General features: G+C 33.6%; 2 protein-coding genes across 2 annotated transcripts; both read left to right on the top strand.

Annotated features, from left to right (window-relative positions):
• The first annotated feature begins 208 nt into the window (after positions 1–208).
• LOC107634289 (uncharacterized) lies at positions 209–1,084 on the top strand. Its single transcript, XM_016337831.3, has one exon. It carries the CDS (start codon positions 480–482, stop codon positions 879–881), a length of 402 nt encoding a protein of 133 aa, XP_016193317.1. The 5' UTR covers positions 209–479; the 3' UTR covers positions 882–1,084.
• Positions 1,085–19,120: 18,036 nt separating this feature from the next.
• Positions 19,121–23,337, top strand: LOC107629992 (fasciclin-like arabinogalactan protein 15). Its single transcript, XM_016332977.3, has 3 exons — positions 19,121–20,778; positions 22,372–22,497; positions 22,887–23,337. The coding sequence occupies exons 1-2, from the start codon at positions 19,443–19,445 to the stop codon at positions 22,443–22,445; spliced, it is 1,410 nt and encodes a 469-aa protein (XP_016188463.1). The 5' UTR covers positions 19,121–19,442; the 3' UTR covers positions 22,446–22,497; positions 22,887–23,337.
• The last annotated feature ends 3,171 nt before the right edge of the window (positions 23,338–26,508 follow it).

Genomic DNA, 26,508 nt, shown 5'->3' with positions numbered 1-26,508 from the left:
AAAAATATATGAAAATGATAATTTTAACATATTTATCCTATATTATTAAAACAAAAAATAAAAAACATATATGAATAATAATGTTACTAAATAGCAGTTTGGATAGTTCTAGAAGGTTCAAACTTCAAATGTCACAGATTTTGATCAATCCAAATTAATATATATAGTTAAATATAAAATATCCATTTATAACGAATTTCAAGCTTTGTGAGTCATAGAGACTTAGAAAAAACCGCGTGCACCTCTCGTTTCTCGTTTCATTTCCATAACCGCTCGCTTATCCCCTTTCATCCCCAATTTATAATCATTCAAAGTTCAAACCCAAGAATACTAAAATCTCTCTCTGTTTTCAGAATATTCATGATTCCTCACAATCACACTCGCTCCTTTCCGTGAATTGTGATCATAGAGAGAGAAAGAAAGAGACACAATCTCTTTCTTTCTTTCTCTTTTTCTCTCAAAATCTTGAAATCTTTAAAATGTCTCGCCAGGTCATCGTCGTCAGTAACCCGCCGTCGCGGCGGCGGCGCGCGTGTGAAGTTGCCGGCGGAAGCGCGGCGGAGTGCGCCGCCGTGGTGTGCTGCTTCCCTTGCGCCGTGATAAACCTCGCAGTTCTCGCCATTTACAGGGTTCCAGCGGGGTTGGTGCGCAAAGCACTGCACAAGAAGAAACGACACCGTATGCTGAGAGATTCCAAAAACGACCTTGTTTTGCTGCGGCACCAGCGGTCTAGCGGCCTCGCCCCGTCGTTTGACTCGCTACCGGTTTCGGTCGAACCCAGGCCGGTTGAGGAAAAAGAAGTGTGGCCTATGGAGAAGGAGATGTGGGCCCGGTTCGCAGAAACTGGGTTTTGGAGGAGTGAGTCCCAGCGCCAACCATGATTAATTTTCCGAACCGAATCAATTGGAGAATATGGGAAATGGTGCAACGGTGATGGATGGAAAATGTGTACATACATGTGCAGAGGGTTTTTTTTTTTTTTTCACCATTGGTACATATTTTAGAATTTCAGTGTATCTAATACTTTATGCATTTTTGTTTGTTTGTTTTTATTGTGAAAATTTTAGAGTAATTCTTTCTTTTATCTTACTTTTTTTCTTATATACATAATACTATCTCAAAAAAAAATATTTTATATTACAAATGCATTAAAATTAAATTAAATTATTAAAATTTAATTTTTATATTTTGTTAAAAAATTTTATATTATAAAAATAATTAATTTTAAACTCACTCTTTAATTTTTTTTTTAAATTATTGCATCCAGATTAAATTTAAAAGTTTTTTAGTAGGGTGAAAGAAATTGTTTGTTGAAGAAATGATTGATGATAAAAATGATGGTTTGGGCATGATTGTAGTGATATGAAAAGTTTGGATTTACTACTATCTTTCGGGAGATTGTGAAAATGAAGATTATGATGACGTAATCATGGTATTATGGGACTTTGAAATTGCGTGGTTGGAAAATTCGGGAAGGCTGCGTTTGATTGTAGCTGTGTGGTTTTAAAATAAATGACAAAATGATATGAGACAGTGATGGGTGTTATATTCAATTATTCGCGAGTGATCTTTTACTCTTTTAGTACTGTGCACTTTCACTTTTAAGATTAGCATTAAATTTTGGAATGCACACATGCTTAGGAGACAAAATATTTTTCTTCTACTTTCTCCTTTTTATTTATTTTTCAAGCCTCCAGTGATTATCCGAAAGAAAAACGAATTCTGTTACGATCAGAATCTTCATGATTGTTGTTCTGTTCTGTTCGTATGCTACAGAATATGGATGTTGTGAAGAAAAAGAAATGAAAAAATAACAGAAAATAAAGAAGTTTGCATTTGGAGTCACTCATTAATGTTTTTTCCCCCTTGCTTTTTTCCTTTTATGGACATGAATGCTTCATCTCAATAGACAAAGATTTTGAAACAACCCAACAAATTTACAAATATGCTAATGAACTATAAAACTAAATGACCTGCGATATTAGGGAGGTATGTAAGTGCAAACCCCATATCCTAACTTTTGTTGTTGAATACCCAAATTGGGATCCATTGTGGCCTTTAAGCTTTAGAAGTTATATTTCACATCGGAAGAATCACTAATTATGCAACACCCTAACAAACTTGAGAAATGAGAATTTACTGTAACTGGTTTCCTACCGTATTTTTCAGGTCATGACTCTAAGTTCTATTTAATGGTGGTATTCAAATTTTTAACACTTATTGAAGTGGACGAACGAGCCGACCAACCTAAATTGGTTGTAACCCTTGCTTTTTTTTTGTCATGCTATGGGCCGGGGAGCCCGAACCACACCCAAACACTAACTCACCCTAACCCAACTACTAACTTGATGTTACAGAACCTGACTCTCCCTCCATAAAACCTCAACCTAACCCTTGCTTATTATTTACCTAGTCTTTTTTTTAAACAAACCTACAAGTCTACACCCCAACTGAACATACTAACAACTTGTTAGTGTCTTATTGGACTTTCGATGAACTTGGGCCTAATATTGTATATCAAAAAATTTGCATTTTCTCAATGCTATTGAAAGCCCAAGGCAACAATCCATTTTGTCCTTAACACAGATGACTGTTTTTGGTCTACAAGAGAGCCGAGGGCTCAAGAAAAAACCAGGGTAACTAAATTAATTTGTATGTTATATTTTAAAGACCAGTTAATGTATCAACCCTTATTAATTCAACCTTATGTAATTGATGGTCCTTTTTTTTTTCCGGCTCTAGGACAAAATTAAATTCTTAATTAATTTAATACTTAATGGTAATTATTTAGGACTAAAATTTTAAGAGTGAATGTGAATCAAATAGCTAGACCTATAAACGGAAGTGTAAGAGAAATAATGGTTTTGGAAGTTTTAGTTACTCTAAAGGAACTACAAGTTCAAAATTGATAAGGAAAAGAAAATATGAGGCTAGGAGTTTAATTTTATTGTTTCATTCTTTATCAAAATAATTGAGTATACTTAATTTATCATAATAATATTAATTATTTTAAGTAAATAGCATGATATATTGATATTACATTGAAGCAAAAGAGTTGTAGTTTCAGTTGCCAAAATAGCATTTTGATCAAATTTATATTTTCTACATTATTGCTAGTGTCAGTGTCACCTGTTCAAAGTTCACATCCTTCTTTTATGGATCATATAGGATGCTATCTCAAGCTATATCCCTACATATAATGAATACTTTTTCACAGTATAAAACTTATGAAGAAAGTAAAATCTTATAAAAATTCCTGAACGAATTCCTAAATCAAAACCAGAATAACATATAAATGTTGTTCTCCCACTATTTTATTTCAACAATGCTAGGACTTGAAATACACGAATAGAGTGAGACAAGGATTGTGTTTTGGATGAATTTTTTGAGAGAATCATCTCTCAGCGTCAATATATATATATACATAGGTACAGAAATAAAATTTCTTAATACTAGAAGATATAACAGAATTAGATATCTAAAAACAGAAACTATATCAAAACAGAATAACTTATATAAAGCCTATATCTCTCAGAATAACTTATATACAGCCTATATTTCTAATATGATATTCAACACCCTCCCTCAAGCTGGAGCATATAAATCATAAGCACCAAGCTTGTTACATATGTATTGTATCCGAAGACTCCGTAGAGCTTTGGTGAAAATATCTGCAAGTTGATCGTTGGAGTTGACAAAGGTTGTTACTATTTCCCCACTTTGCAATTTCTCCCTTATGAAATGGCAATCAATCTCTATGTACTTGGTCCGTTCATAAAACACAGGGTTGGAAGCAATATGTAAGGCAGCTTGATTATTGCACACCAGTTCCATCTTACTCGGCTCACAAAACTTAAGTTTCTTAACTAATTGCTTCAACCATATAAGTTCACATGTGGCAAGTGCCATAGCTCTATATTCAGCTTCCGCACTAGATCTTGCTACAACATTTTGCTTCTTACTCTTCTAAGATATCAAGTTTCCACCAATAAAAACACAATAACCAGATGTAGAACGTCTATCAAATGGAGATTCTGCCCAATCTGCATCAGTATACCCAACAATCTGGTTATGTCCTTTATCTTCATACAACAAACCTTTTTCTGGAGCACCTTTGATATATCTAAGGACTCTAACAGCTGCGTCCCAATGACTTTCGCATGGGGACTCAAGAAACTGACTTAGGATACTAGTGGCAAATGAAATATCTGGCCGAGTGACAGTCAAATAATTCAATCGGCCAATTAATCTGCGATATCTACCAGGATCTGCAAGAGGTTCTCCTTGATCTGGACTAAGTTTTGTGTTGGGATCCATTGGTGTATCTACAGGTCTAGAATCCAACATTCCAGTTTCTTCAAGAATATCCAGAGCATATTTTCTCTTTGAGATACAGATCCCAACATTAGATTGTGCCACTTCAATTCCTAGGAAATATTTTAACTTCCCCGTATCCTTAGTTTGAAAGTGATCAAACAAGTGTTGTTTTAACTGAGTGATTTCCTCATGATCATCTCCAGTAATGACAATATCATCCACATAAACAACCAGATATATGGAGGTCGTGGAGGAAGAATGACGGGAGAAAACTGAATGATCTGCTTCACTCTGAATCATGCCAAATTCAGAAATAACAGTACTAAAGCGACCAAATCAAGCTCGAGGGGATTGTTTCAAGCCATATAAAGATCGGCGTAAATGACATACTAAGCCAGAAGACTCCCCCTGAGCAACAAACCCGGGAGGGTGCTCCATGTATACTTCCTCCTCGAGATCACCATGTAAGAAAGAATTTTTAATATCAAGTTGATGAAGAGGCCAATGGCGAATAGCAGCCATAGAAAGCAAAAGACGAACAGAGGCCATCTTCGCAACAGGAGAGAAGGCATCACCATAGTCCAAACCAAAGATTTGAATGTAGCCCTTAGCCACAAGGCGGGCTTTTAATCGATCAATGGTTCCGTCTGAGCCGACCTTAATAGTATAGATCCAACGACAACCCACAGTAGATTTGTCCGGTGGCAATGGAACAAGATCCCAAGTACCAGTAGAATGTAAGGCAGACATCTCCTCAATCATAGCCTGGTGCCACCCTGGACGTGAAAGAGCTTCTGCTGTTGTTTTGGGTATAGAAACAGAAGACAAAGAGGAGGTAAAAGCATAGTGAGAAGATGATAAACGATGGTAACTAAGAAAATTATAAATATGATTAGGATTACGGGTGGAACGAGTACCTTGTCTGAGAGCAATAGAAGGACTACTGCTAACTCCCGAAGAAGGATCCAAGGACGGTTCAACCACGGGTTCAGAAGATGAGTTATCTTGGACTGCAGGCCGTGGGTGGCGATGATAAACCTGGAGAGGCTTTGTGGGAATAGGAGGCCCATCTAAGTAAGGAACAGGAAGCACCTCCGTAATGGAAGGTGAAGTGATGTCGGGTGCAGAGAAAAAATGGGTATTCTCAAGAAAAGTGACATCTACAGACACAAAGAAACGATTAAGAGCTGGAGAATAACAACAATAACCCTTTTGAAATCGAGTGTACCCTAAGAAAACACATTTGATAGAGCGAGTAGTTAACTTGTCTTTGCCTGGGGTAAGATCATGGATGAAACAAGTACAACCAAAGACTCGTAGTGGAAGAGAAAAAATGTGCTCATGAGAAAATAAAATGGAATGAGAAACTTGATTTTGCAAAACAGAAGAAGGCATACGATTAATTAAATAACATGCAGTCAGAACAGCCTCACCCCAAAACTTAAGGGGAACATGAGTATGGAGAAGAAGAGTGCGAGCAGTTTCAACCAAGTGACGATGTTTACGCTCAGCCACACCATTCTGTTGAGGGGTATGAGGACAAGACGACTGATGTAGAATGCCTTGGGAGGACAAGTAAAACGAAAAGGGTGCTGAAAAATACTCACGAGCATTATCACTTCGTAAAATTTTAATTGAAGTTTTGAATTGGTTTTGAATTTTAGAACAGAAAGACTTGAAATGTGCAAATAATTCAGATCTGTCCTTCATTAAATATAACCAAGTGCAACGAGAAAAGCCATCAATAAAGGTGACAAAATAACGAAAACCAGAATGAGAAGTAACACGACTAGGTCCCCATACATCAGAATAAATAACAGAAAAGGGAGACGCAGCTCGTGTATTGACACGACTTGAAAAAAAACTACGAACATGTTTACCTAAATGACAAGTTTGACACTCTAAGGTAGCAAGACGAGATAAACTCGGGACCATAGCTTGTAACTTCGAGAGGCTGGGATGTCCCAGGCGACAATGAACCATGTCCGGAGACTCAACAGTAGCAACAGAAGACACAGTAGTAATGGGTAAGGCAAGCCGATACAGTCCTTGAGACTCACATCTTGTACCAATCGTCTGTCCCGTCCCTCGATCCTGCACAATGACGGAGTCAGCAAAAAAGGTAACAGAACAATTAAGAGAACGAGTAAGTTGGCTAATAGAAATCAAATTGAAAGGACAATTGGGCATGTAAAGAACAGATTTCAAAGGTAATGTAGGAAGAGGAGTAGCTTGACCTATTCCCTTAGCACCAATTTTAGAACCATTAGCCAAAGTGATAGAAGGAAGAAATGCAGGGTGTTCAAGTTTAGACAGGACAGAAGAAGTACTAGAAATGTGATCAGAAGCACCTGAGTCAAGGACCCATGGTCCAAGAGAAGAGGAATGAGAGATACAAGCAACATAATTACCAGAGTGGGCCACCAAAGCAACGGGAGTAGATGCTTGCTTTGAAGCTTGGTACTTGAAAAACTCATCATAATCATTGCCAGAGACAAATATCCCTTGTGGTTGTGCGGCGGAGTGAACGTCAGATGGCTCATTAGTTTGGACAACATTAGCTACCTTGGTAGGACGACCATGGAGAGCATAACATTTATCCTGAGTATGACCAATCCTATGGCAATAGATACAACTAAGGCGAGTACGATTACCACGACCCCACGGCCGCCGCAAGTGGGCACTTGAAAGGACACTTGAGAAGAAGATTGGGATGCCAATGCAGTTTGGTCAAAAGTATGGGTCTCAAAAGAGGGGCCGGATTGCAAGAGTCGTGCAAATACGTTTTCAAGGGAAGGAACGAGTGAGGTGCCCAATATTTGTTGCCGAAGAGATTCAAGTTCAGCTGGCAACCCAAGTAACGTAAGTACCAAAAACAGCTTTCCCTGTTGAGCATGATGGTCATCAGCATTAGACACATAGGGAAGGAGAGTCGAAAACTCTTCCTTGACAGCTTCCACAGCCCCAACATAAGATTCCATATCAGTTCCTTGAAGCTGTAAACTACACAGCTTCTTAGCAACATGGTAAAGTCTTGCAATGTCATTAGTGTATAAAGCTTTAGCACGGTCCCACACCTTTTTACAAGTTTTGTAAGCCCGAAACATAGTCAGCTTTGGTGGATCAATGGTCTGCCACATAAGGTTACATAGCTGGGCATCAATCTTCTTCCAAGTGGTTTTGTCAGCGGCGTGAACATCATCAACAGATTTAGTAAGGTGGTCTTCATAGCCTTGGCCCATGAACCAAAGTTCCACAGAATCAGCCCAAGAAAGGTAATTTTTGGCACCCATCAATTTTTTAGAGGTCATTGTAGCGGTTCCAGAAACAACAGATGTTAGAACAGCCGGTTTGCCACCATTGGAGTTGGTGTCGGGGGTTACCTCAGAAGACATGATGGCAGACACTCAGAAACGGCCGGAAAACACTTGCAGAAGGGAAACGAGGGCCGGAAAAAGCCTGGGCAGTGGAGCGTGACGTTCACACGCGTCTGGAGCGGAGGCGCGTGAGGACCACGCGCAGGAAAAGGGGCGGCGCGTGCCGGCGCGTGCGGCAGTTGACGGCAGTGAAATTTTGGGGACAGGCCGAACTTGGCTTTCTGGTTCTGATTCTGGGGTTGCTTCGGAGTGGGTCTGATGTTTGACCAGGTTTTGGCCGGAAAAACAGTTTCTGACGAAGAGACACAACTGATAGTGTCAGCTGGTGGGAAAAGGGAACACGGCTGAAAGATTGCAGCCGGAAAAGAAGAAAAACAAATAGAAACCAGAGCCGGGTCGGAACCCGCTCTGATACCAACTTGAAATACACGAATGGAGTGAGACAAGGATTGTGTTTTGGATGAATTTCTTGAGAGAATCATCTCTCAGCGTCAATATATATATATATATATATATATATATATATATATATATATATATATATATATATATATATATATATATATAGGTACAGAAATAAAATCCCTTAATACTAGGAGATACAACAGAATCAGATATCTAAAAACAGAAACTATATTAAAATAGAATAACTTATATAAAACCTATATCTCTCAGAATAACTTATATAAAACCTTATATACAGTCTATATCTCTAATCTGATATTCAACACTAGGGAACGAAGAGGGTATCAGTCAAAAACCAGCCAAATGTTTCTGGGTGAATCCAAAATTTCTACGGGGATGGTGCTTATGTTAGGTATTAGGATGTTTTTTTCTTTGTAAATTGGATGGTTCTAAATCTATTTTCTGATTTATCATATTTTAAGCATTTTGTGAGGGAAGGAAGGTAAAGAGACGGAAGCTAATTGAATCAGTTTCCGTGATTCACGTTGCAGTGATATTGAACGTATCTCCTCCTAATTTAAATGTGGTGAAACATTTAATAATCAATATTTAAAATTATAAATAAATAAAACTAATTACTATATTTATAATTAATTAAATTGTTTCATTGGTTCATATATTTTTCCATTTTATTTTACATTCGTGCCAAATGAGAATTAATAACTCAATATTCTATCAGTTTCGCTTTCTCGTATAAAGGATTCTTTTCCACTTTTCTTTATGTGGAGGACTCAGTCATAAACATGTGATTGTTTTGAATAGGAAATAGACTAAGAACTGTTTATAAGTTAAAGTGGTTCACAAATATGACTAACATAATTATATCTCTGAAATTCTCCTTTTATATGTTTTCTTTTTTCCCTCTTAATGCTTGCTTGAATGCGTAGCTAGATTCATCAATTTGCAAATATGCTTTCAAGAAAAATAAACAAATAAAGATTCAATTTGCAAATATATATGTAAATCATTCTCATATGAGCTAATAATAATGGTTTCCCTTTTTCCTTTTTTGAATAGTGCTCAATGCATTATAGTTATATTTTTCTTTAAAAAAAAAAGAATCATATAATAATTTATCATATATTATATAAACTCGATTTTGGTAGTTTAGCATGGGATATTGCAAAATTATTATTATATAGAAAAAGAAAATTGTATATCCACTAGACAAAAATACACCTAAACAAGCAAAGCCAATTATATTATAAAACCAGTGAGACGTCCATTTTCCATGTAATAAAGAAAAGAAGAACATGTTTAATTTACGTAAATTATTATTAGTATGGACGAAACAACAAAAGCAAGCACACTCGTTTTGACGAGATGATTTATTCCATAGCAAGTTCCAAGTCCGTAAAGTCCACAACACCCTTTATTATACACCAAGATCTTAAGATTTGAACTTGCTTTCCTAAGGGTGTTTTGGTAAATTCGAATTTCTCCCAAAACATACATATTCCATGCCAACTACTCAAAGATATGCTAAAGTCATGAATAATAAATATCAGACATTAAAATAGTTTGTCACTAAATGATTAGTGTAAGGGCCACCGACAATTTCCCAGAGGATGCAACTAGCTAGGAAGTAGGAATACAAAGTAAATGAAGTGAAAAAAAAATTTGACCCAAAAAAAATGAAAATGTCCCTTAAACTTCGTTTCTTAAGGACATCTCCACCTAACAGTTGAGGGATACACAAGACCAAACTCATTTAATATCATCACCAAAATCATTTGTTAATTTCATAATAATGGATATTCCATATCTGCTTCGTTCTATACTCATTGTAGAAAGACCTAATCACCTCCACTTTTTGTCCTACATCATATATGTTTGTCATTTGCAAAATGCACACTCATTTCAGGTTAAGTTAATTAGTCCTAAACCTTTTTCCCTACTTAACAAAATTACTTTAAAATTAATGCATTCAAACATAAAAAATGATATTCGAGTAATATATTATATGAAAAGAAATTAATTATATTTTTAAGTAATTATTATTTTTATTTAAAAAAATATTTTTGTTCTTTATTACTAATCTAAGTTGCCTATATTACACATGTGCGCCTAAATTCAGATAGAGGAGTGTTAGGGAGTCAGCAGAATTTATGATGTTTAGCCATCAATTAGTCATCATTAATATTTTCAATGGTGTAAGATGACATCTAATGATGTAAGATTAATCATTTTTCCTTTTATGATTAAGTATTGACCAAATTTCAACAAAAATGCTGACTCTAAATTTTTTCGTCCAGATAAAAGATGAGAGTTGTGTTAAGTTTTCAACAACCAACATACAAATTTTGTTAAATCTCTTTATGACATACTGTATCGCTAATCTAAATACATCTGAATACTATATATTATTTTTCACAGAAAAGAATAATAATTAGTATTTTTCTTTTATTAAATAAAAAAATACTTTGAAATTATATGTTGATACCTTGATGGTTTATTTGATGTGCAAGTAGCTAAAGAGACTAACTACGTATGTGGTAATAAAAATAAACAAAAAATTGTGATAAATCGAAAATAACACATGCATAGTTATTAATTAGTTGGAATAATTAAACGAAATGACAGCAGTATAAGTAACTTTCATGTTGTTGAGAACTTGACAAGGAAATTAAAACCATGCAAGTTATGCAATGAATGTTAACATTGTATACATTATGGTAATTGATTAACCAAGAATATAATCCAAGACTTTTACTTTCACCATCAATCAAAATATGAATACCTCTTGATCCAGCTTTCACATTTATGAGAAGATAATAGTGAAGATTGAGTAAAGAAAGCTCAAAGAGACAGACATATTAACAGCCCCCTCCGGTTGGGGATATGTCTCTCTCCGCACAAAGAGCACTACACTTGTGTTTGCTAAGTCACCATTAAAGGAAACCAAAAAAATATGGTTTCCTATTTAATTATCCATAATGTTAGAGAGATAAAAATAATCGATCTAAACAGTTAAAATTTATCTTATTTATAATTTATTTATTGCAAGATTTATTTAAAAAGTAATAAATTTCGACAATTTTTTGCTAATAATTTTTAGTTAACAAACATTTTCATTTAACTACCAACTATACCTTGTAAATCTACTCATTCAGTAGTTCTCTCCTAGCATAAAATATTATCCTTCCATGTGTAAAAGGTGCAGAGCAACAATAACTTTCCTTTAGTAGTATCATTTGTGGAGTAAATTCGCATAGTGGTCTTTGATATTGACGCCGTGCACTAAAATCGTCTTTGGGATTTTAATTGCATTAATTATGTTCCTGAGATTGGAAAAATTGTACATAGTAATTCCTGATCCGTTTTTCGTTAACGACGCGCTGATAGGGGTGGCAAAACGGGTCGAGCCCGTCGGGCCGATCCGCTAAACCCGCTAAAAAAGGCGGGTCGGGCTAGGAATTGGAGCCCGTCAAATTAAAAAAACCCGCCAAACCCGCACCGCCCAATTGGCGGGTTTTGGCGGGGCGGTCCGCCGGGCCGAAGATTTTTATTTTCTTTTTTTTTAATTAAATAAAAGAGTGATTACTATTATAAAATTAATAATTATAGAATTTTTAAACACTTTTTTTTTCATTTTTTGTTCTTATTCTTTTTTGAATTATTAACTTTATTTATTTTATTTTACAATTTCGTATATATGCTCAAATTATGTGACTTATTTTTTAAAATAAAGATGATTTTATTGACAAATATTATTTTGAACAATTTTATTGAAGTTAAAAATTTAAAAAAAATAATAAAAAAATTATATTATAATTTGACTATTTTTTATTTGTATTTGATTTTTTAATTATTATTTTTTAGTTAATTTTAATGAATTTTATTTTTCAAAAAAAAAAAAAAGAGTCAAGCGGGCTAGTCCGCCAACCCGCCAATCCGCCATAAAACGGGGCGGGCTAGCATTTTAAACCCATTTTAGTTGGCGGAGCGGGCCAGTCCGCCCCATTTATGTGGCGGGCCTAAACGGGGCGGGGCGGGTTGGGGCGGGTCAGCCCGCTTTGCCACCCCTACGCGCTGACATGACTTGATGACGTGGACCTTTGGTGACACGTGTCACCTCATGGTTTGGCCACGTGTAATGGTACGATGACGTGTCGGTCAACGACACGGGGCATACTGACATGGATGTGTATGCCACATGTCACAATGCTATTTTGCCACATGTTAGATTATGCCACGTGTTGCAATGCTATTTGTCCACGTGTCATCCACTATGTCATCGTTACATGTGCACCAAATTGGTCCCTTACTTTGCTGAAATTGAATATCGTGCACCAAATTAGTCCATTCATCAGTTTTTTCTCATTTTTTTTTATAAATTTAAAATTCTCAATATTTTTTTATATACTAATTTTAATTAAATTTTTTATTATACATATTTTATAATAATTTTTTTAATTAATAATGTTAACTTGTATCATTAGAGTACATGTTAACTAAAACCAAAACTTTATTATTGCCTCTTGTGTTTATTTGTATCTGTTTTAATACTGTTCAAGTCATGGTTACAATAAGTACTTATATTGATCAATAGTGTAATATATGAAAAAGCTGCCTAACTAAATTATAGATAAAATGAATTATTATAATCGACATTCGACAGTATAAATCTATCTTATTAATTTAGTGAGAAGTTAATTATATAGGAAATCGGACATTCTTAAAATGGATAGGAATAATGAATTTATATTAGTTAATAAGTGCCTGATCAAGTATTCCTAAAATATTTATTAAAGTGTTAAATGTTAAAAAATTTGTATTAAGGAATATTATTATACTCTTAACTTACACTCTTTATTAAATCAATATCAATATGTCACATAATGCTTTTAATAAAATATTGTAGAACAAAATTGTATAATTAAAACTAATATTTTAAAAACATTTTATAAAAACACTTATATCTAAATAACTTGTGAAAAGATAAAATTAAAATTAGTGTATTCAAATATATAATGAGAATTTTAAATTTATAAAAAAATGAAAAAAAAAACTAATGAGAGAACTAATTTGGTGCATGACATTTAATTTCATGGACTAAAATGAGTCATTTGATGCAAAGTAAGGGACCAATTTGATGCACATGTAATGATGCCATAGTGGATGACACGTAGACAAATAGCATTGCAATACGTGGCATAATCTGACACGTGGCAAAATAGCACTGTGACACATGGTATACCCATCCACGTCAGCATGCCACGTGTCGTTGACCGACACATCATCATATCGTTACACGTGGCCAAACCATGAGGTGACACGTGTCACCAAAGGTCCACATCATCAAGCCACATCAGTACGTCGTTAACGAAAAACAGGTCAAAAACTGTTATGGTGCAATTTTTTCAATCTCAAAAACATAATTAATACAATTAAAATCTTAGAAGTGATTTTAGTACACGACATCAATGTCAAAGATCATTACTGGGATTTACTCATCATTTGTGGGATCAATTATTTTGTGCCGATTTCCTTCTTTTTCATGGAATATTAAACGTACATATAACATCTTTTGATTTATATTGTTAATTTCCAATGTCAAGTTTATAAGCGTGATCATTATCAATATTACAAAATACACAATAGTATTAATAAGTATTATGGTGCTCAGTATCGCAGAAGGTTAGTATGTACTTATACGAATAGAACAATTGTTGCGTGCTAATGTCGACAAATAAGTATAATTGATGAAAAAAATGATGACTAACATGGCCAATAATGCATGTGAAAGAGTTAAGAAAATAGATTTCTTCATTTGCAGAACTCAGAAAGTAAATAACTAAATACATAGAATAAATACATATATTTCACTCCGTTTGAATATTCATCTTATCCAATTAAACTTAACATAAATTTATAGAAAAGTTTTTAAACATTCTAAAAATATTAGTGTTTTAATAATTTTAACTGTTGATTTTAATTATAAGAATTATTTTTTACATATAAACCTTTTTCATATACAAGTTTTTACAAATTATTTATATTTATGCGCGCATCTTCTTTTTTTCTTTTATTTTTCTTTTTCGTTTTCTTTATTTCTCTTCTTTCTCCTTTTTTTATTGGAATTTCTTTTCTTCTTTTTATTATTTTGAATCTAATCAAGTAGCTGAGGTGTGGTTCAATTTAGAAGAAAAAATATAGCATTAGAGGAAATATTTTTTCTGTATTTGCAGTAAATTTTGGTGTAATACAGAGATATTTTAGTATAACACGAAGATATTTGGGTGTATTTTAAAAATTTTGAGTGTATTTTTATTCTGGTAAGTTCTGCATAATTCAAAACTCTTCTTCTTCCTCTTTCTCATCTTCTACTGCTTTTTTTTTTAATCATCATCACCATCTTCTTTTTCTTTTTTTCTTATTCATCTTTTCTTTTGGGTAAAGTATATTTTGTCCCTAAAGTTTGACAAAAGTTTCAAAAATACCCCTAAGTTTTATTTTGTTTCAATTTTGTTCTAAAAGTTTTCGATTTTCATCAAATATACCCCGAACGGCTAATTTTTCAAAAAAATTAAGACCAATTCAACAACAATTTCATAAGAACAACCCTCAACACAAGTAAATCAAGCATAGTTTTCATGCATTATTGTTAGATTGGTCTTAATTTTTTTGAAAATTTAGCTGTTAAGGGTATATTTGATGCAAATCAAAAATTTTTAGGACAAAATTGAAACAAAATAAAACTTAAATGTATTTTTGAAATTTTTACTAAACTTCAGAGACAAAAAATATACTTTACCCTTTCTTTTTTGTTTTATCTTCTCAAGTTTCTTTTTGTTTTAACACATAATGCTGCAAAATTACTTGGAAGATGATGAACTTACATTCATTTAACTAAAAGAAAGAAACAAATAAGAAAAAAAAGAAGAAGAAAAAAATACAACATTAGAAGAAATATTTTTCTGTATTTGCAGTAAATTTGAGTGTAACACGAAAATATTTGGGTGTAACACGAAGATATTTGGGTGTATTTTTATTTTGATAAGTTCTGCATAATTCAAAACTCTTCCTCTTCATCCTCTTCATCTTCTATTGCTTCTTCTTCCTCATCTTCTTATTTCATTTTTTTATAATTCTTTTTCGGAGAAAAAATTAAATAAAGAAGAAAAAAATACATAATGTTTTAAAATCAATAGAAAGAGAAAGATGAAAAAATACACCAACAATAAAAAGAACCACGATGAGGATGAAAACGCGAAGAAGAAGAAGAAGGAATGCGAAGAAAAAATGAGGAGGAATGCAAAGAAGAAGAAGAAGGAGAAGGAGGAGGAGGAAAAATGTGGAATACAAACGTTGAAGAATAACCATTTCTTATTTCGTGCTATTCAAAGTTGAGGAAGCGCGTGCTTATATGCTCTTTAAATTGAGAGTTGTTTTTGTTGAGTTTGAGTTGACTTGTATAGACTTGTATACTAAAAAGATTTGTATGTGTAATAAGTCTCAAAAAATTTAAATATACCTAAAACACTAGTATTTTAATAATTTTGATTGTTAATTTTGATTAATATATATTATATATATTTAGTTAAAATTACTAAAATATTGATATTTTATATACACTTAAAATTGAGAATAGATTCTCTCCAGTAAAAAAAAATGGATGGTATTCAGTATTTAATATCACCTTTCATTGCTCTCTCTTTTTTCTTTATTTTTAGTCCCACTTATAAAATTAGAAGTGAGAAATCACATTTTATTCTCTCAAATATTAAAAAAATTAAAAAGAATCTATTTTCCTTAAAATTCTTCCTAACTTATGTATACTTAACAAAACCCTGCCGCTCTTGAAGTCAAATAAGGTAGTTTTCTAGAAGTTATTTCCATTTTATTTCTTAATTATTTATTCTTAATGCTGTTTGGGGTGGTTTCTTGATTCTTGGTGAGGTACTTACACACTCTGTATGACAAGAACAGCTCAGCTTATACCCCATCAAAATAAGAACCCAAGGTCAAGTGGGAACCACCACTCGTAATTCATAAGTCTATATGGTATCTTATTTTTATTTGCTTCGGTGTCTATTCTATGGTATGGACCTCATATCCGATCTATATTAAATGCACATATTAATGTGAAAAGATTCATATGTAATATATATTATTAGAGCAATATGCTAATAAGTAATAACACACTATTAAAGAAGAGTTAGCAGAATTCCAGAGCGATGAAATATATAATAATATAGTTCATTTTATTTTATTTTATTTTATAAAAATGAATAAGTATGTTGTCACATTATGATCTATCAAATTAAATAAATTTCGAGAAGAAAATTGTATTTTGATAACCCTGTTTAGAATATTAATCTTGTAGTTCACAACCAATCCTCATTTTTTAACATTCTGTTATGAAGATCAACTAGTTGGAAATAAAGGAAGTTTACCCTAAAGAATGAGTGTCAAATGGCTTTAATAAAAGTGACCTTTAACGTGCACAGAAGCTGGAAACAAAACGCACAAGAATCACAAGACACAGTCAACAAACTGAAAAAAAAATATATTATATATCAAGGGAGAAAGACAAAACATTGAGAGAGAGAGAGAGAGGGCCCCAATGCCATCGGAAAATGTTATTTTAATATATTTAACAGATATTTAATATGATTTTAATTTTAATATATTATTAGTATAAAATAATTATATATATATTTAATTAAATAATAATATAGTAGCATAAATAATTATTTTTATATTAGTTACATAAATAATAATAAAAAAGAATAAAATATTATGATTATATAAATTTTATAATATTATTGTATTAAAATTAAATTTATTTAATATATTGAAAATTTTTTAGAAAACTATAAAAATAGTTAAATAAAAAAAATTTAGCTAACTGATGTTTTAAAAGTAAATGTTAAGATTATATATTAAAAAATTTATTAAAAATATAAAAAAATTAAGTTTTTAATATATTTGTTTTATATTTATTTAAAAATATTTAAAAATTCTATCAATAGTAATTTTATCATGTGTCCTAAAAATATATGTTAGCTAAATTCATAAAAAAATATTTAATGTTATTGGAAAAGATATTTATATTGAGTAAACTATAAAAATGATACCCAAAAATTTATATCGCTGACAAAATTAATCTTAAAAGATGCTAACGATAAATAAATTTCCAAAAATTTAAAAATATGATTAAAAAATTAGATATTAAATATATATTCTAAAAAATATTTAGATATCTTATTTTAATGTAATTTTTTACAATCATTATTAAAAAAAAAAAGATTTTTCATTCTTAAAATATGGTAAATTTGATGTCCGGTGAATTTAAAAAAATAAAGTTATTGTGAATGACCAAATTCTTTTAAAAAACAAAATGTAAAAGCTAGAGATTGAATTTTGTTTTAATTTTTTTTGTATCTTTTTAAATATTTATTCAAATGTCACTATAAAAATTTGAATCCATAAAAATGCTATTTGTTTAATACAAAAATTTTTTGTCATTTAAAAAAATACAATATTTATTAATTATTGAATAATTATCCAAATTAATACTCAAAAATTTTAAAAGTAGATGTTTTAGTAAAAAAAAAATTAATACACAGATTAATTCTCAATATTTAATTCTGACAGAGTAATTATCCAAATTAGTATCTAAAAATTTTAAAAATAAACATTTTAGCCTTAAAAAAAAATTAATACACATGTCAATCTTCAACGTTTTTTTTTGTTAAACATAACAGTCTCCATCCATTTTATTTTTATTATATGTCAACCTTTATTATTATTAGCTTAGTTTTATGTATGTGAACGATGACACTAGCATATTAATACACTCTTTTTCCTAAAAACAAACAAGGTCAATAATAATGCTTTGAAATCTAAATTAAAATATTTTCTTTTAATATAAATATAATTTTTTAAAATAGGCCATCTTTTGATTATATTAAATACAAAAATATCAAATAATTTTAATCTTTAAATTTTTTGTAAAATAATTATTAATAATTTTATTGATTATTATTATTATTATTATTATTATTATTATTATTATTATTATTATTATTATTATTATTATTATTATTATTGTTGTTGTTGGATGAATAATTTCTAATAGGATATCTTTTGATTATACTTTTTATATTTTTTATGCAAAATTTATATTATAAATACATATATAAGAATCTAATAAATAAATTTATTATTATTTTAAAAAAAATACAAAAAATTATATTACATTATTATTATGTAATAATAATAATAATAATAATAATAATAATAATAATAATAGGAGATTTAAAATCTTTGAAAAATAATTTGGTAATTACTTTTTCGAAAAATGGACTGGGAACTGATTTGTTTGTTGAAATAAAACTTTAAGAATATTTTGTATATTAATTTTTTTAAACTAAAATGTCCACTTTTAATTTTTAAATTAGAGACTGATTTAAATAATTATTTTTAATTATTTTATTATATTTTTAAATTATTTAAAAATTATTTTGTTAACAATATTTTTTAGAAATTTTTTGTCATTATTTAGATCTTTTGGATATCAAATTAACCGTTAATTCTTATATAATTATATTTTTTTGGGGGTCTATATTCATTCATTTAATATAATATATTATAGTAACTCATGATTCATCTGTTTTATCTAATTGATGATAAATGAGGGTAAAGTGGAACAATATCCCTATGACGAATTAGTAGAAAACAATAAGATTAATAGTAGTGATGGCATTATTAGGTAATGAAAGTTGGTTTATTTATACCTCCATTTTACTCACAACCTGTAAGTAGCAGCTGAAGCCAGGTAGCAGTTGGGTACTGGACCCCACCTTTCCACTTCTTTCTTTCTTCACACGAGCCCTCCCTCCCTGTTCAATCATGACCCGCCACGTGGCAAATTCTCAACAGTGCAACCGACACCTCCATTGATTTACCCACTTCTCCTACAATACAAGTAAAACCTATCAACAAGACAACAACATCATCATTAGTTGACTAATCAAGTTACTTAATCACCTTCTAAATTCAACACCAAATTAATCACACAAAAACAACACCACCTTAATGCCTTAATCTCCTTTTCGCACTCACTCTCATTAACACTAACAGCAACCCCATAACATACATGTAACCATACATTTTTATAGCACTCACCCACCAAAACTAGAAAACATAAGACCCCAAAAACCAACATTTCACAGAAAAGCAACCAAGCAATGTACCTGGTACACACAACACAGCATTATTAGCACAAAACCCAAAAACTGGTCTCGTCTCAGAAGATTTTTTCTTGCATTCGCCATGGATTGTTACATCCATGGCACCTTCTTCATCATCCTCATTTTCTTCTTCTCCAATACCCCAACTACATTTTCATCACCATCGCCATCATCATCTTCTTCTTCCTCACCAACGGCTCAGATCAATTCAAACTCCATCTTGGTGGCACTACTGGACTCACATTATACAGAACTGGCAGAATTGATTGAAAAAGCCATGCTTTTGCCGACACTCGAAGAAACCGTGGCAAACCACAACATCACCATTTTTGCCCCAAAGAACGAAGCTTTGGAGCGAAACCTTGACCCCGAATTCAAGCGCTTCCTCTTGGAACCCAGAAACCTCAAATCTCTTCAGACACTCATCATGTCACACATCGTCCCAACCCGAATCAATTCCGAACGCAAACCCGGGTCGACCCGACACAAAACCCTCGCCGCCGACAACCACCACATCCAAATCAGCGCCAATTCCACCGTTGAATTCACCGTCGACGGCGCACGGGTCACCCACCCGGAAACTCTAACCCGACCCGACGGAGTGATCCACGGAATCGACTCGCTCCTGATTCCACGCTCCGTCCAATCAGACTTCAGCAACCGCCGGAGCCTGCGCTCGATCGGCGCCGTGAAACCAGAAGGAGCACCGGAGGTCGATCCCCGAACTCACCGCCTGAAAAAACCAGCACCACCGTCAAAACCAGGTTCCTCACCGGCACTCCCGATCTACGACGCAATGGCACCAGGTCCGGCAATTGCTCCGGCGCCTGCACCAGGACCCGGAGGAAAACACCACCACTTCGACGGCGAAGCACAGGTGAAAGATTTCATCCAAACCCTAATCCAGTACGGCGGCTACAACGAAATGGCAGACATATTGGTAAACCTAACTTCTCTAGCAACCGAAATGGGTCGTTTGGTCTCAGAAGGTTACGTTCTAACGGTTTTGGCGCCAAACGACGAAGCGATGGCGAAATTGACTACGGAACAGTTGAGTGAACCAGGTGCACCGGAGCAGATTATGTATTACCATTTGATCCCTGAGTACCAAACGGAGGAATCGATGTACAATGCCGTTAGAAGGTTCGGGAAGGTTCGCTACGATACGCTTAGGGTTCCGCATAAGGTTGTGGCGGAGGAAGGGGATGGTTCTGTCAGGTTTGGCCGTGGCGATGGCGTTGCATTTTTGTTTGATCCTGATATCTATACGGACGGGAGGATCTCCGTTCAGGGGATTGATGCCGTGATGTTTCCGCCGGAGACGGCGGAGGAGAAGGCTGAGAAGGAGAATCAGGTTTTTAGGCGGGTCGCGAAAACGGGTCAGCCCGGGAAGGTAACGGTCAAGAAGCAGAGGAGAGGTCAGTTTTCTTTCCTTTTTTCTTTCAATTATTTTAGTTTGTTATGGTTCACTTCAATGGGTGATAATAACATTTTAGGACTTAATTTCTAGGTGATAGTGTAGATTAAATTAAGCTGAGTAACTATTTATGATTATAAGTTCTTTGCTTATCAAATTTCTATATATTTTATATTGTTTGTTGCATATAATTTTTTTTTTTTTTTTTGCATTGTTAGTGTATAGAAATTATTCTCTAATTTTGTCATGTCAGAATACCGCTTCATTGTATATAACTATTCACCAGTCACCACTATATTATTTGGTAATTTGTCATATATTTGGTTGGTTAACAATGTAAAATTAAATGGAAATTAATGTCTTCATATATACTTTTGAATTGTGATTCATGTGAAAGTGAAAATTTTATAGTAAACTATGGAAAACGTAGACGGTGAAATCGTGGTTGTGATTGTGATTTGCTAAGACTGAGGCAAGAGTAATATTGCTGCCTCAATTATCATTGTCAAAAGTAATTTAAAACCAATCTTGATCTGAATGTTACTCTTATTTGATGCTAATATGTAACTTTTGGTTAAATGCATATATTTTAGTTAGTGGGGTAACTCATTCTTTTCATTGGGAAATTAAGGGGTTAGTTAATTGCTGCTAATCATTAAAAATTATTTAATGATTTATAAGGTAAAATATCAACTTTATGTAAAATTTTGTGTGGAATAAATTTTTGTGCTTGGATGGGTGTTTTTTTAAAGTCAAGATGGAAAGAGATGGTAAAAAGGTGATAATGATGTGCTTGGTTTGATTGGGTGGGTTTTCCTTTTATTCTTTATTTATTTATTTATTTTTCCTCATCTTTGAGTTTTCTTTAAGTGGGGATTTTATTGTGTGGATGGCCGCCTTCTTGTTTTGGTTAAGTTTATTGGCTTACATTGATTGTCTTTAAGCTATTGATTGGGATGGAATTTTAGTGAGGGTTTGAAATTGTAAGCAAAAAAGTTAGAAGGTGTTTAATATGACCTTGGCTTCTTATTGCAAAAAAATATAAATAAATAAATAACAATCATGTTATATGTAAAATAAAAATCAGTCACCCGAATAAAACACATTAAAATACAAAATAACTATATGGTGACTGATCTGCGATTTGGTGACTGATTTTTTGTATACACATAGCACTTCTGAAACAAGAGAAGCAGTCTAAGTTATTTCTTAAGTAATCCATTAAAGTAGTCTTTGTCTTTATTATATTGTGAGGGCTTTAGATGTTAAAGTTGAAGCAATATGTTATTTTGCTGATTTTGATTTGAGCCTGCTAGATTATATCACTAGAAACTATAGAAAATTGATGTGGAAGATAGTTTTCTTAAGTTGTAAGAAAGTAGTTCAAACTTTCAAAATTAAAGGTCCCAAGCTTTTTTCAAAGACATAAAGAAAATATGTGATTTTTCATACACACGGAAGCCCTTTCAACCAAATGTCAAATTTTAATTGCCATGCCCTCTATATTGAAAATCTGCATCATAGCAACACTCAAGGATCATTATACATAGTTTCTCTTTGAGCTCATGTTTAAAGAATTTTATGGAATTGACAGGAAAATTGATGGAAACAGCATGCTGGATGCTTGGAACCTTTGGACAGCACTCTAGATTTGCCTCTTGCCAATAAACATACCTTTGATATGGATACTAGCAACACTCCTTATAACAATAAAAAAAAAGTGAGACTATATATATAGCTTCGTATCTCATGTTCCCAAATAATTCATTAATGTGATCTTATTTTTGAGTAAATGATTACCAAATAAAAAGAATATTTTCTTTGCTCATGACAAACTTCATCCAAATATGTCTAATGAAATGCACCCTAGTTGATTGAATAAAATTCTCAAAGCATAAAGCCAGCCTAATGAGCTTATGCAAGATAAAATAAAATAAAAACATCAACCTAGGGCCTTTGAGACTTTCATGACAATTATTTTTTTATTAAGAAAAAAAATTATGAAAATATTGTTTTCCTAAATTGGCATGGAATTGACCTTGTATCTTTTCATGATTCGTTTAGTATTGTTTATTTACACACTGATCGCATGCACATGCCATGATACAGATGCACAGGTTTGGTGGAAAAATTCCAAAGATGTAAAAAGTCAACGGAATATGAAGGCCATGTTTCTTGATGGAATAGTAGCAGCTGTTATTATGGGTTTGAATTTTCCCACGTTTTTGTTTACCCTTTTATTATTATTATTTTTTTTTATTTTACCCCCACTTGATTTTTCTCCTTGTGAATTTGCGTCATAGACAAGAGAACAAACAGCTTCTCAAGTCTCGAAGCAATACAACTATATAGTGCATATATGTTATATTTGTATTATTTTATTAAATATTATATATGTGACTTTAGATTCAGCTATGGATGCTGCTACAGATTGTGTTGGTGGGATGAGAAGGTTGTGTAATTAGAAGGCAGGGAACTTGTGTCAATTCAATAAATAATCTTACGCAAGTAATGAAAAATGGAAACACAGTAATGATAATAAAATGATTCTTTACTGTAATATTTTCAATTTTAAATATTATCGCCAGTAGCTTGATAGAATCGAAGATATGTGTATCTATTTTTGTATACAATAGTGTTCTCTTGGGAGTTAGTATTTTGATGAAGAAAGTTCTTTTGATTAGAGAAATTTTATCTTTTATGATGTTTTGATATATTTGGGTGACGTGTTTTAGCAAAATCAGACTGGACTTATTTTTAGCAGTAACAATTTGAAATCTAGAAAAATGCCTTTTTATAATTTTAAGAATATTCAAGAATAACATGTACTTATTTAATATCACACCTATGTATAATGTATAAATTGATTACTAGAAAAAATACATAAACTAATTCTAAATTCAAGTACAACACTTTTTACATCAATATTTTTTCTTTTTTAAAAGATTATTTCAAAAAACGATATTTAGAAGAAAGTAAATCAAGTAAACGAGCCAAGTCCTTATTACAAAGGTTTTTTTTTTTGGACTTATTACAAAGGTTTAATATCGTTTATAATTTCGCTAAGTAATTAACTAGGGTACTAGCTTTTTTTTTTTATTTTTTTGGATGTGAACTAGGGTACTAGCTAACTAGTATATGGACTTCAAAAAAAAAAATTCCAAAACACGTAAAAAAAACACATCCAAAACTTAAAAAAAAAAAGTATCTAGAACTAGTAAAAAAAAACCATCCAAAATCTACAAGAAAAAGAACGCTGTGTGTGACGTAATTGTGACAGTCGCTCTCTCGTATGCCATCGACTGTGGAGGATCGGACTACTTGTGCTGGTGGATGACAAGTGCGCGACGGGTGGTGATGGGCGGCGTGGCATTGCGATGCAATTTGACGTGGCACAGCAGTTGCGTGACGTACAGTAATAAAGAAAAAACAGACTGTGGCGACATCGTGTTCCTGGAGGAATAGGTGGCGCGGAGGGAAAGAAGAAGAGACGCATAGGGAGAGGAGAAAAGAGGTGAAGAGAGGTGGAAGAAGACATGCTTTTTAAACGTAAAACTAGTTTTTGAAATTTAGAAATTAGGATTTTTTAAAAAATTGGATATTTGGTTGCATATGGAGTTAGTTCTCTAAACTTTCTCTATCATTTAATCACAAATGTACAACAAATATTTAGAAAAAAAAAAAGATAAAATAAGTTAATTTCAATAGTTGTATTTATAATATATAGATAAATAAAAGTTTTGCCAATCAAAGTTGCGAGAACTAAACTAATCAATAAATCAATCGAGTGATTGGTTTATGTTCATACCCTGGCCTAACGATTAAGGCCCAAGGTCCAAGTAAAAAGGCCCGACCCAAAGGGTTGACCTCACCTTTCACCAGATCAGCCACTACGAAGTCGGTACTCGTCACGACTTGCTTTAAAGAAGTTGGGAACGAGGGTTAGCTGGCAGATAAGCACTCATTTGAATGAGTAACTGCCCCTAGAATCTCTCTAACCACTTCCACGAGCCATATCTTAACTTCCCTAAGATAAAAGGACGGTTAACACCCTATAAAAGTGACACTACTCCAACGGTGGTTATTGGTTCACCACTATAAATACACTGACACCCCTCAGGTATCTCTAAGTCCCAATACTCTCTAGACCTGCTAACACCCTTGCTGACTTAGGCATCGGAGTGTCTTTGCAGGTACCACCCCCCATTCATTCATACTCACAAGTCGGACAGAGGCCCCCAAGGCGCAGACCCTCTCAAAGGCTTCCTCCCTCAGACGATTGGGCCAACCAACGCCATCCAGCCCATTAATCTCCGGTTACCTACCGTAACATTGGCGCCGTTGCCGGGGACCCGAGAGATCAACCAGTGATGGCAGATAGATCCCCTAAAGAGGGTCATGTAGAGACAGATTCTGAACAAGAGAATCTGAACACCGGAAACAATGAGGCAGACTTGACCCTTCACCAGGAAGCCAATGACCAACACAGGGAAGGCACCTCAGGAATAAAAAATCCGAAGGTGAATTCCTCAGAAGGACGCGAATCAGAGAAAGAGGGACCATCCCATGCAACTGAGCTCATGGGGTTAGTCCACACTCGCCTCGAACAGTTAGAACAGGAACGGGAGCGACAAAAGGAAACTGAAAAGAACCTAAAAGAGGAGATGAAGCGACGAAAAGAGTTAGAAAGAAAACTCTTAAAGTTAGAATCCTCCCTCAAAGGTCAGAACTCCCGTGACGGTAGAGAAGAGTCGCCCCTAGGGGGGAAGATCCTTTTTGTGAGGACATAATGAGGGCAAAAGTTCCAAGAAATTTTAGAAGCCCCGATATGGACCTCTACGACGGAACCACTGATCCGAAGCATCATTTGAGCAATTTTAAAAGTCGGATGTATCTGGCTGACGCTTCTGATGCTACGCGATGCAAAGCTTTCCCGACAACCTTGTCGAAAGCGGCGATGAAGTAGTTCGACAGCCTCCCCCCGAGGTCGGTTACTAGTTTTAAAGACCTCTCAAGGAAGTTCTTGATGAGGTTCTCTATCTAGAAAGACAAAGTAAAACATGCACCAAGCCTCCTGGGAATAAAACAGGAGGTCGGAGAATCCTTACGAACCTATATGGAAAGGTTCAACAAAGCTTGTTTAGAGATTCAAGACCTGCCCACCGAGGCAGTCATAATGGGGTTAGTCAATGGGCTCAGAGAATGTCCCTTCTCACAGTCCATATCCAAAAAACACCCCATCTCTCTAAGTGATGTACAGGAAAGAGCTGAAAAGTACATCAACATGGAGGAAAATGCTAAGTTGAGAGACCTGAGTTGGCGACCTGGGCACCCTCCCTCAACAAAAGAGAGGGAGAGGGAAACCAAGAAGAAGGAAGAACTCGGTCTCGATAGACCAAGAAAATATCACTCTTATACTCCTCTGAAGGTTTCTATAGTGGATGTATACAGAGAGATTTGTAACACCAAAAGGCTGCCACCCCCCAGACCCATTAAAAATAAAAAGGGGGGAGCCGCAGCGACTACTGTGAGTACCATAAAATATATGGTCACTCCACAAATGACTGTTACGACCTCAAAAATGTGATAGAAAAGCTGGTTAGAGAAGGTCGGCTTGACAGATATCTCATAGAAAGGTCGGACAGCCATGGGAAGAGAAAGCGAGATGATGTGGATAGAAGAGACCCACCACCACAAACCCCGGAGAGACATATCCATATGATCTCAGGAG

Source organism: Arachis ipaensis, chromosome B3 (genome assembly GCF_059453495.1).
Source record: "Arachis ipaensis isolate K30076 ecotype BB chromosome B3, ASM5945349v1, whole genome shotgun sequence".
In the NCBI taxonomy this organism is placed as follows: Eukaryota; Viridiplantae; Streptophyta; class Magnoliopsida; order Fabales; family Fabaceae; genus Arachis; species Arachis ipaensis.
This window is presented reverse-complemented; position numbering and strand designations above follow the sequence as displayed.